At 39.0% G+C, this 13,044-nt stretch overlaps 1 protein-coding gene across 2 annotated transcripts in view; it reads right to left on the bottom strand.

Moving 5' to 3' along the window:
* plpp3 (phospholipid phosphatase 3) overlaps positions 1 to 13,044 on the bottom strand; it is a 152,735-nt gene that overhangs the window by 87,544 nt on the left and 52,147 nt on the right. Inside the window, exon 2 of one of the 2 annotated variants that reach the window (XM_060829858.1) lies at positions 11,781 to 11,938. The exons of the other annotated variant lie outside the window; for it this stretch is intronic. Within the exon in view, the coding sequence (XP_060685841.1) occupies positions 11,781 to 11,938 (158 nt within the window). The remainder of the gene's footprint in view (positions 1 to 11,780; positions 11,939 to 13,044) is intronic. 2 annotated transcript variants of the gene reach the window in all.

Raw genomic sequence — 13,044 nt, 5'->3', positions numbered from 1 at the left:
TATCCCAATCCAATCTAGTCCCACCTGCCAGCACCTGGCCCATATTCCTCCAAACCCTTCCAATTCATATATCTATCCAGATGCCTTTGAAATGTTGCAATTGTACCAGCCTCCACCACTTCCTCTGGCAGCTCATTCCATACACGTACCACCCTCTGCGTCAAAAAGTTGACCCTTAGGCCTCTTTTCTATCTTTCCCCGCTAATCCTAAACCTATGCCCTCTAGTTCTGGACTCCCCCACCCCAGGGAAAAGACCTTGTCTGTTTACCCTGCCTGGACATCAGCTGTGCCAAGTACAGTAAGGCACCTTCTGAGTGGTTCACATGTTAACGATCTATTCTATCATATTCTCTGATGTACTCCTGATGATCATATTCCTGAAGAAGGGCTCATGCCCGAAACGTCAATTCTCCTGCTCCTTTGGTGGTGCCTGACCTGCTGCGCTTTTCCAGCAACACATTTTCAGCTCCGATCTCCAGCATCTGCAGTCCTCACTTTCTCCTATTCTCTGATATAGCTTGGTCTTCATTATATGCATGCTGGGGGCTGGTTAGCTCAGTCAGCTGGACAGCTGGTTTGTGATGCAAAGTGAAGCCAACAGCATGGGTTCATTATCTGTAATGGCTGAGGTTACCTTCTCAACCTCACCCCTCGCCTGAGGCATGGGGTGACCCTCAGGTTAAGCCACCAGTCATTTCTCTCTAATGAAGGAGCAGCGCAATGGGCTGGGAAGATGATGGTGACTTTACTTTTACCTTTTTGATGGGCAAACGAGCGCTAGCAAGCCCAATTCTCCACCTAAGGCATTAGATTTTGATTTTGCATGATAGTATAAAATTGTTGACAGCCATTTGGCTACCTGTTTTAAATTACCTCTGATTTGTATTCCAGTTGACTTCAAAGGATTTTTTTTAAAGGGGGAGTTATAAAACAGACTGCTGTTTACACCCAAAATACTTTAATTTGCGGATGTATTTTTAAATTGAACATCAAGTGAAAAAAAAAGTCACAGTTCAAACAATGAACAGAAAATCTGGTGACATTTTTCAACTTGAACGTTGCCTCCTGAGGGACCACCACAGAATGGGACTGCCATTCCAGTAGAGGGAATGATGGAGGTACATAATCCAGAATGTGCTACCATCATAATCGGATGGAATTGTTTGGTGATTGAAAAGTAAAAGAAAAGAAATGCTATTTCAGAAAACCCTGTCACAGACAAGCACAGGGATGTCAAATCCATAGTATCCCCTACAGATGTGTTAAATTTGACAATATAATATTTAAATGGATAATAGCCCTGCACTTATGCAGCTTATATTATCTGCACATGGTCTTTGCAATTTTCTGGACCGGAGAGATCTCACTAAGCGAATTATATCTGATCATCAGGCAAAAGTTTACCCAAAAGACCACAGGTGCATGTGTAGTCCACTCTTGTCTTAATTGAGAACATACAGAACTCTAATGAGCGCCAAAAATTTACAGCAACATCTCAAATGTCAGAGGAATTGAAATGCTGTAATTTACCCCAGCTGGAATAAAACTGGAGTTTCAGTCTCGGAACTCAAAGGACCCATTTACAGCAGGGATATGTTTTTAATAAACTCTGTATACATAGTTATAGGTTTTTGTGAATTGTAGTAAATGCTTTTCGGCTTTAAAATATTTATCCTGTCACACTCTGGTTGTTTATAGCATCCTTCTTCCTCTGGTTTAGAGTCTCATTAACATTTTTAATTTTTTTTTTTGCTTTACAGATTCTACCCTTGTCAAAGCTTTACATTCTCCATAGCAACCCTGTGGGCCTCTGAGGTCTCAATTATTTATTGGTTTTCAAATAGGATCAGCAGCAACATTCAAAAAAGTTCTTGCTGATTCCTCAGAATAAAATTAAGCAAACTTTTTATGTCTTGTACTTAAATCGGTCAGATATATTTTTGGCATTTGAAACATTTTTGACCATCTTTTGTTTTTTAGATGAGTCATTATTTTCACTCACTTATGTGTCAGAACAGTTTACACTCCAATCCGTTAGTAATCTGACAGAGTTCAAAGTCATAGAGTCATACAGATGTACAACCCGTCCATGCCAACCAGATATCCCAACCCAATCTAGTCCCACCTGCCAGCACCCGGCCCATATCCCTCCAAACCCTTCCTATTCATATACCCATCCAAATGCCTTTTAAATGTTGCAATTATACCAGCCTCAAACACTTCCTCTGACAGCTCATTCCATACATGTAACACCCTCTGTGTGAAAAGTTGCCCCTTAGGTCTCCTTAATATCTTTCCCCTCTCACCCTCAACCTATGCCCTCTAGTTTATTTTAATATATTAATCAGCACTTTATGTCAAAACAAAAACAAGTTTCTTTGGTTGGATTTAAATCTTAAATAACTTTGTTTTGTCAGTTGCCTGTTCATCTTTTTTCAAAATGTCTAAGAATGACTTTGGCTGGTGGCATGAGTAATCAGAGAGGAAATCTGTGATGAATGAAAAAACATTACCCATTTACAGTGCTGATTAACAGCACAAGATGGGAGCATGGTTAATTATGATGCTGCTTCAGAGACATTGCCTCTAAATTAAGTTTCATATAATTCAACGTAAGTATCTATTGACTCAACCAGTAGGAATGTTATGTCTGGTGCTGGCTAAAGCCTTACATGGACAATTTGAATTCATCCTCGAACAATCATGTGTCTAACAAAATATGGCTTTAAGAGCTGTATTGTGTCCTTTTTTTTAATGAAGGATGGTTGAGACAGAGGCACCGAGCAGTCTGCTCCAAAGCCAATAAAGTAAACAGTTTGTCAGGCCTCAGGTTTTTTTTAAGTTGGAAAAATAGAAGCAGCTTGAATGGGTGGGGTCAAGCTCCCATAGAACCAGGATTTTCTGTAGTATTAGTTTTCAGTAGCAGTTGCTTGGGTCTTGACACTAGATGTGGGAGCTCTTATTCCTCTCTCTGTTGCAGCTAAAAGCTGTTGTTCTCTCCTATTGCTAGATTTGCATGTGACACAATCTATTTTACTGAATGTGCCTTTGCCAAGAATATGTTTATGGGATGTTACTATATATGACCAATAGAATTGCATTTGTAACACAATGCCTTACATTTAAAATAAGAAAAAGTTAGGGTCTGGACTATCTTCTTAATATATTTTGAGGGGGTTTGGAATGCTCCACAACAAATTGGGAGCAGTTGTTGGGATCAAAATCTCTAGTTACAAATTGGGTTTAGAATTATTTTACTCAAAGACAATGAGTGGTGAGTGATGGTGTTTTCTTTTTGGGCGTTGAATTCAGTTGGTTTAGATAGGGTGCGCCTTGTGTAGTGATAGCTCTTTCAGTCACACAAGTTTGTGGGAGTAGAAGAAGTCACCTCAGGGGTTTTACAGAAAGTGAGTAAGGCAAAGCTTTTGGAATTGGCAGATAAGCTGGAGTTGGGGATGCTTTTGTCCATGCAAAAATAGGGAGGTAATTACAGCAAGAGCTCAACATGTATGATTGCCAGGAATGCAGTCATTGGAAATGGTTAAAATACAATTGCAAAAGAAGCAGCTTTAACATGCAAAGGAGATGAAAGTTTGAATTACGATTAAAAGCATAGAATAAAGAAAAGGAGAGGATGGCCCCAGCAAAAGAAAGAGAAAGTTCTTGAACTTCAAATTTGGAACTGAAAACTCAGAGGTGACTTAAAATGGCAAAAGTAGAAGCGACAGGTAGGACTTGTGATGAGGACAGCGATGGAGAGCAATCGCATCATAGTCAAAGGCCTGCTGAGTTAAGAGGACCATTGAAATTAATAAAGAAACTAATGAGTCAGAGGTCAGAGACCACATATTTGGATTGTGTGTCAAGTTTTAGGGTAAGATTAAATAGAGAAGGTAAATTGGATAGACAACATTTGAAAGTAGCACGGCATGTGATGATACAAGCAGCAAACAAGAGATCAAATATTCACAATTTTGCTTGTGGAAATAAAGTGTTAGTGTTACTTCCAGTGATAGGTGAACCTTTAAAGGCAAGGTTTACTGGATCTTAGGAAATCAAAAGGAAATTGAGGAAAATGAACTATTTGATAGGAATGTCAGATAGGAAAAATGGATCCTGTGTATCTGCTCGAAGTATATTGACAGGGAAGGAAAGCAAAAGGAGAATGTGTTACTGTCTACAACACAGAGTGAAGAATCAAGTTCAGAGGATTCTGAAATGAATATTCCTCAAATTAAATTGGACAATGAGGAAGTTCTCAAAAAATGGGATAAATTATTGTGTTACTTTCTAGAGAAAAACGGAAAAGACCTGAAAGTGTTATTACAATCACATGGGGAGATATGTAGGTATAAGCTGGGAGGTGCTAATCTAATGACACATGATATAGATATGGGAAATGTTCTAATTAAGCAACATCCTTCTAGACTTAACCCTCTAAAATTGGCACAGGTTTAAAATTAGATTGATTGCATCCTCAGAGACAATATAATCAAAGTGAGTTGGAGCAAATGGAGCTCGTCCATGGTATTTTTGCCAAAACTACACTCTTGAGTATGGACTATTGCAAAATCAATGCAGTTACAAAATCTGATTCATATCCAATCCACATTTAGAAGATTGCATTGAGAAGAGGGGACAGCAACTTATATTTCTAAGTTAGACTTAATCAGAGGATACTGGCAAAAGGACACTTTACCCAAAACCGCAAAGACAACATCGGCTTTCATGCTGCCGACACCTGCACCAACCACACTGCCCTGTGGCCAAACATTTCAACTCCCCCTCCCACTCTGCCATGGACATGCAAGTCTTGGGCTTCCTCCATCACTACTCCCTCACCATCCGACATCTGGAGGAAGAACGCCTCATCCTCCACCTCATGACCCTTCAACCCCAAGACGTCAATGTGTACTTCACCAGTTTTCTCATTTCCTCTCCCCCCACCCCCCACCACCACCCCCCCTTACCCAAGTTCCAACCTTCCAGCTCAACACTGTCCTCATGACCTTTCCCACCTGTCAATCTTCCTTCCCACCTATTCACTCCACCCTCCCTTCCAAACTATCACCTTTACCCCCACCTCCATCCACCTATTGCACTTCCAGCTACCTTCTTCCCAGCCTCAATGCCCTCACATTTCTCTCTCCACCCCCTAGACTTCCAGTCTCATTCCTGATGAAGGGATTTTGCCTGAAACATCAATGTCCCTGCTCCTCGGATGATGCCTGACCTGCTGTGCTTTTCCTGCACCACTCTAATCATGATTCTGTACCAGTTTAATGTCATACCATTTGGTATGAAAAATACACCAGCCACATTTCAAAGTTTAATGCTGGCATTGCAGCATTTCAACATTTATTTATGTCTGAGACATACAGATAATAGCCCCTTACAGTTTTTGGAAAAATTTAATGATGAAAATACCAATTTATTTTGATATAACCTATTATTGCAGCCATTCAATTTGAAAATTACACACATGCAGGACAAGAGAACATAATTGCAGACATATTGTGACTTGATGAAGGAAAATGGAGGCATTCGGTGGTGGGAAAATAAAGCGCACTGAAATGCACTTTGGTAGTGAATGTTTGCATGCTTCAAGTCGACATAATGTATATGTATTGTAGTGTACTAATTGTGTAAGTCTAAAGTTTTGTAAAAATGAAGCCATCTTTGTATATTGATGATCCATTTATTTTAAGGAAGCAGGTGTGACAACACTATGGCTTTAAAAGGTATATTTCCTCCTGGTTTTTTTCGCGAAGAAAGATTGAGACAAAGGTGACCAGCAGTCAGTTCCAAAGCCAATAAAGTAAACAGCTTGTGAGGCCTTGGGATGTTTTTAATATTTAGAACAATAGAAACAGACTGAATGGGTGGGGTCATGCTCCCACAGAACCAGAACGTTTTTTAGCTTTAGTTTTCAGTAACAGTTGCTGGGGGCCTGAAGCTGGCTGTGGAAGCTCTTATTCCTCCCTCTCTCTTACAGCGAAAAGGTGGGGTTTCTTCCTGCTGCTAGAATTACATGAGACAATCTATATTATTCAATTTGCCTTTGCCAAGGGGGTACTTTTAGTATGTATTGAAACAGTTAACCAGTAGTAGTTAATACACATTATTTTGTTAAGCATTTCAATAGAGTTACAGTTAAGCCAATTTATTTTCTTTTTATTTTGTCTGTATTTTAACTATAGTGTATGAATAAAACATCTTTTGTTTCAAGTCTGGTTTCAAATCAAATTACATCTGGAACACAATGCCTTATACTTATCTATCAAATAAGAAAAAGTTAGGGTCTAGCGTATCTTCTTAATATATTTTAAGGGTCCATAACAAGTGACATGTTGAAGGATCATTGGATTATCAAGCTGTCACAGTGATACTGAACACAGTTCTCTCTCTTCCATTAAACTGGCAGCAGAGGAAGGCACCCCAGTTGGAGCTCTTCTGCTTGCCAATTCCTTTTCCATTTTCTTTCTTTTTTCTCATCTCTTCGCAGAATTTGTTTCTTCACCCCCACTCCCCCAACTTTTAACTTCTCAAGCTACCCTATCCTACCTGTTGAATGGAAGCAAAATGAAGGGAGATGATTTGCAGCCAAAGTTTGGGTGGACCTAGTCCTGGAGTGGCAGCAGAGCAAGCACGGGCCAATTCGCGGGCCGAGTCCCAGAGCAGGAGCAGAGCGAGAACAGACCACATTCTGGAGCACGAGCAGAGGGAGTGTGGGCCGAGTCATAGGTCGAGTCCTGGAGTGGGAGTAAAGCGAGCACAGGGCGAGTCCCGGAGCAGGAGCAGAGCAAGAACAGGCTGATTCGTGGGCCGGGTGCTGGGGGGGAAGCAGAGTGAGTAATGGGCCAAGCTCTGGAGTAGGAGTAAAGTGAGTGCGGACAAGTCCTGAAGCAGGATCAGTGCGAGAACAGGCCAATCGCAGGCTGAATCCTGGAGTGGGAGTAAAGTGAACGTGGGTCAAGGCCTGGAGCGGGAGCAAACCGAGTCCTGGGCAGAAGCCGGTGCATGGAAGCAGCATGGCCACGTGTTCTGAAGCCTGATGAGCATGGACTCATGATGGAAAAGGTCTATAACTTGAGTACTTCATCGTCACTTTTTATTATCATTTGGAACTATTTTAAACTCTGTATTCCCTTGATAATCTATTTTTTCTACTATTTCAATTCTGTAACAACACTTAGTGTACTGTCTACTGTCTGAGAAATGCCAATGCATTGCCAAGCAAGAATATTTCATTTGGGGAGGAGGATTTCTAACTAAAATGTATGGAACAGGACAGATGAGAATATGAAGACCTGTATTGTGGTTATCTTTGGACTAAAGTCAAAGTCAAAAACCATTTGTTGATGACTACTTTTCAATGCTTTCTTGAAGCATTTATTGTGTTTTTTTTACCTGGAAGTCATTTGTCAGAATGTGCAGAGATAAAAAAAACACACGGTGACATAGTTTATTCAATTATCATTATCCTTTGCCACAGTGATCACTCGCATGATCTTAGAATCCTCCACGCTGTTACCAGAGGCAATAAAAACAAATCAAACTCTTCAGCATTAGGAAGGATGGGGGGGGGGGGGGGGGGGGAGCTATAGAAGCACAAGTCACATCCCAGCAGACACTTAAATATTGAGGGAAGCAACTCATTTTCAAACCACCCTCATAACCAAGAAATGCTTTCGGATATGATGTGGGACAAAACAATATTCAATAAAACATTTGAAAGCAAGAACATGCAAATTTGGTAGCCTTAGTCCTCAAAATGAAGAAATAAATATCCAGCAAAAAGGATAAATCATTTGGAGTCATTTTGTCCATTTATGCTCAGAATTTATGTCCATGGAATTTGTTATTGCTTATTGACTGATGATGCTGAGGACTGAGATTGAAATAAATTTCCACATCTAACGCTCAGTATCAGTGTCAAACAGTCCTGGGTCAGGGACTGCACAGAACAGATGCAGAATTAAGTTTTCTGAGAATGCCCAAAATACTAACGTTGAAGTCTTGGAAGTGTATGGTTGATCCTGTGCAATGTATGTTTTGTCATTTCTCCTAGTACTCATCTGTATGACATCTCTGAATGAGGCTGCTACAATGTGAATTCATATCAAGATATTGGCAACTTCATGCTGTGGGTCTGCACCCAGTGGGAACTGAGCTGTGAGCATCCAGAACAATTTTAAAATAAGTTTCTTATAACAAATTAAAATGTTGACGGGACAAAGGTTTGAAAAATAAAACCATTGAGAGGATTTAGAAATCTAAGTCACAAATCATGCAGGATGCCGGGGCTAGAATAAATAAGGCAGGATAGAGCAACAAAATCTTTTGCTTAGACTTTCCCAGTTTACAATAGATATATGCTCTGTGTTTTGTTGTAAATGGCAAATAACAGATACAATTCTGTAAATGGCAAATTAAGTTAGAACATTTTTCTTTCCTTTGGAAGTTTTAGAGAAGGGCTGTAGTCAGCTTTCCTTTCATAAAACAACTTAATCCAAAATGGCACTGGATCCATTTCAATGAGCAAGTTTCCACTTTACTTAGGAAAAAAAAATGAAGAACTGCAGACACTGATAATCTGAAACAAAAGTGGAAAGTGCTGGAAAAACTCAGCAGGCCTAGCAGAATCTGTAGAAAGAAAAATAGAGTTAGTATTTCTAGTCCAGTGACCCTTAATTTTATTTTCCTCCCTAAAGGTGCTGCCAGACCTGTGGAGTTTCTCCAGCACTTTTTGTTTTTGTTCCTCCTTCCATAGTTTGTTTTTATACTATTTCTTGTTAATTTTCTGTTCAATAAACTGAGGATTTTCATGGTCAATAACAAATATTTTCAATTTCATGCTTGTGTATGTTTAAGAGTCAATCTTCTTCTATTCTGCCCTACATTGTGCCTCATCTCCATCATTGCAACAACAGAATTCTAATCTGTAATATAGAAACTGGTTCAACACTACATAAAATTATCCATAAACCAGTAGGCAAAGGAGACTTTCATCACTTGGAATAACTTTAAACTCAGATTGCAAAGATGAAAGGACAGTGTATAATCAACAACACCAGAGGGAATCTATCTTCTAATAGAAGTTATGGTAAGGATGCAATTTCCAAAAGCATCTTGTGATATTCCTGATCGATTGTTTCACTTATTCATATATATTGCTGATAGAATATTACTCTTTGGACAAAAAGCAGAATTCAAACATTTTGGGGTTTTCATCAGTGGATTCAGACAAGAAATTAACTCGGAACAATTTCAATTATTAATGCCTTGCCCTTCAAAACACATTCGAAACAGGAATTGAAACTATCCTGGAGGCTGAGGCATAATGGTACTGCCTCAGCTGAGGTAATGTGGACTGGATGGAGCAGAGGAATCACCAAATCCTTCATGGAATCTGCAGAATCTATTGCATACATTTCAACAGCTAAAGGTTAATGGCATTTTGCCAGAGTAATTATCATCCTGATTTTCAAAGCCTCTGAGAAAGTCTTTGTTATCTCTGACTTTCCAATATCACAGCTGATTTAATCTAAAACAATTTTTAAAGTTTTTATATTCATAATAATTTTTCTTTATTTTTTAGTTTGATTGGTTAATTCAGTAATTCTGAATCCTGCCAAACTCTATGACATACCATTACTGCAAAATTACAAGTGTCTTATAGACAAACACCCTTTACAAATACAACCAATTTGCATAGTAGTGGTGTTGCTATAGATACCAAAATTGCAGCAAACATACAAGAAAAAACTATTTTTGAAACTTTGCCACTCTAGCAAGGAGATATTCCTGGCACTGACTTCCAAGATGAATTGGTTTGAGGCTGGTCACTTCATTTAATAGAATTTTAGATGTGGTTTTCTCTCATCAAGAGAGTATGTTCAGACAAACAAACAGTTGAAACCACTTTTCAGATGAAAGTAGATGAATTATTTGAATGAGTAAAAAAGAAATAAATGGCTAAAGTGCTCAGTCAGTCCAAATACTTTCATTACTTGCAAGTTCTCACACCTGAAGAAGGAGCAATGCTCCGAAAGCTAGTGCTTCCAAATAAACCTGTCGGACTATATCCTGGTTTTGTGAGATTTTTAACTAAATGAAAGCAAACAGCACTTGATTTTAAGATGGCTAAGAAGATGACTATAAGAAGATGACTATCCTTTACAAGACGGAAGATGGTGTTTTCTGAACACATTTACTATGAATTATTCAGTGGAACATGTTCCATCCTTGGAAGTCAGCTTATTTTCACCACCATTCATTTTAAGTACATAAAATGTATTTGTAAAAATACATATTTGTATTGGTTTGAGTGAGAATAATCCCATGACAGTATTCTGTTTTTTTTCACATTTCTACATATGGTGTACAAAATTCATCACCTATTGTGCTTTTAACTTAAACTAAATCACTAATATTTTGGTAAGGTTTGTAATCCTGAGTGTCAAATCACTCATAGTCTATACATAAAAACATATATGTAATAACTCTACTGACAATATATTTTTTAAAGTGGCAATTTCCCACCTGGAAAGACTGCAGGGGATGCTTTCCTGCCAATACTAGTTGCAGCCATTTTAACTGCAGATGGGGCCTACACTCTTTACTCAAGTTGAAGTCCTGCCTCAAAGAGCTGCCAGTGATTCAAGCAACACCTGTACCAGTGGAGAGGATTGGGACTAAAAGTGATCCTCAAAGTCCCAGAGTTCCAGGATCAGGCAAGTGCAGGTGATCTCACTACGAGGTGGGAAAATGAGGCCTAGGGGTGGGGGGAGAGGGGTGGTGTAGGGAGAGAGGGGTAGGTATCTTCAAGGTGAGGCCAGGGTTGGTAGCATCTGTGGGGAGGCGGACACCCAATGTACAAGAGGTCACTGAAGGAGATGCCCCATCTCCAGCTCCATCTTCCAGTCCAAAACTTAAGGTTAGGTAAAATATAGCACTAAAGTAGCAATTAATTGCCCATTTAATGGCTTTAACTGGGGCAAGGGTGGGCCTCCTTATCTAGGTCTCACTTGTCCCACTATAAAACTGCAGACAGGTCGATACAAGAATGAGGACTATGGAATGGCAATCCAGGAAATTTTATATGGCCCAAAAGAAGCTCAACCTGCTTTAAGTTACAAGGATTTAACTGTAGAAATTTGTCCCTCCCTCAGAGTTCTAAATTTTGGACTCCCTCGTAATTCCTTTCCCCACCGGCCACTTTGCTCCCACTCCCAGGAGCAGTGCAAGATTCCATGCAATTATTCAGGAAAATTTCTGATTTTAAAAGCTTGTGACCTCATCCTATTTGCTTAGTCTTGGACATAATTTTCCACAAGTTAAATCATACATGCATTCCTGATAATATATGAAGCAATTATTGGAATTGCAGTTTTTGTTCACATTATCTCATTCTTTGCAGGTAGACCCACCTTTTGTTAGAATTTAGTGTGTATCTGAGAATAGGTGTAACTCTGAAATACTTGACATTCCATGTCCATATACCACAACTATTCCATTTTAGTGCCAAAAGAATGTGGAATTTCAGGCTCTCTCTAGAAATCTAATTATACTCACTAGAAATTTTGTCCAGAAAAAGATATGGCTAGATGTTTATAATGCCTTGCTGTTAGGAGGTTTTCGATGTAATGTTGATTAGTTTTGAAATGGCATAATGATGGAAATAAACTTTGTAAAGGAATTCCGCAGATTTATGGCTTGCTTTCTGCTTGCAAATAAAAAGGCACAATTGATTTGATCAAAGTGGTCAGAGACTTACAGAGAGGATGGTGATTAGAATACCAGCAGCACAAAGCACAGCATCATTGATTGTTTCTCCATTCTTATAGGGATACTTGATGCTTTCGTCATTGCAGTAAAATCCACGCTTATAAGGTTTGATGGTGCTAGTTTCGATAACCAGGAAAGGGAGGCCAGCTAATAGAAAGGACGACAACAGATACAGACAAAGCAAGAGTAAGTAACAGAGACAACAAACAGCTTAGGGGCACAACTGCTTCAACAGAGTAAAATGTGGCATACAGCTCAAATGCAATAAAGACTCCATGCACCATTTCCACACCCCTCCCACAAATTACTATTTTGAACTTTACCCTGCAATAATTCACATAAATTGTGTATAGTTGTAGAATTTAGGTAGTATAATCATAATTATTCAGGGAGGCAATGGCCTAGTGGTATTATCGTTGGATGGTAATCCAGAGAGCCAGGTAATATTCTGCAGATCCAGGTTCAAATCTTGACATGACAGTGGTGGAATTTGAATCCAATAAAAATCTGGAATTAAAAGTCTAATGATGACCACAAATCCATTGCTGATTGTTGGGAAAAACTCATCTGGCTCATTTAAGGGAAGGAAACTGCCATCCTTACCTGGTCTGGCTGTGTCTCCAGACCCAGAGCAATGTGGTTGACTCTTAATTGTCCTCTACACAACTTAGGAATGGGCAATAAACAATGGCCTAAATGGCAATGCCCTTGTCCCATGAATGAATTTTTAAAAATCCCCAAAATATATTGTGTTTCGTTTGAATTGAAGAATGGTCATGCCACTTAAAAGATTGAAGTTTGATCAAAAGATTAGTCTCCTTCACTCATGTGTCTTTGCTTTCATATTATTTGTAAAATAATATATCCTATGAAAGTGTACATTAATTCAATTGTTAGAAATTTCTACAGAATGTATTCTGTTTTGTTTCTCACAAGGTTTGTTCATCATGCATTTAACTGGAGGTTGAAGCTTTCCAATCATAAGTTTATATATAAACACACAAATGTTTCGATAATTGTCTTGTAATTAATATTATAATTAAACCCATGGATCTACAAGGGACGTTAGTGCATTGGCAACCCTGACTAGTAAGGTAATCCTCAAATCCCCTCATAATTCTTTGAAACATGACAGATCTTTGATTTTTCACTTCACAACTTTATCCCCAACTCCTTGTTTACTTGGCACTTCATTTTATTAGTTATTGTGTACATTTTCCTTTGGCTCCACTTCTTTATTCCATATTTAAAAC

The sequence above is a fragment of the Hemiscyllium ocellatum genome, chromosome 9 (genome assembly GCF_020745735.1).
Source record: "Hemiscyllium ocellatum isolate sHemOce1 chromosome 9, sHemOce1.pat.X.cur, whole genome shotgun sequence".
NCBI classification, from domain to species: domain Eukaryota; kingdom Metazoa; phylum Chordata; class Chondrichthyes; order Orectolobiformes; family Hemiscylliidae; genus Hemiscyllium; species Hemiscyllium ocellatum.
Note: the sequence above shows the minus strand (reverse complement) of the source record. Positions and strands in the feature narration are given on the sequence as shown.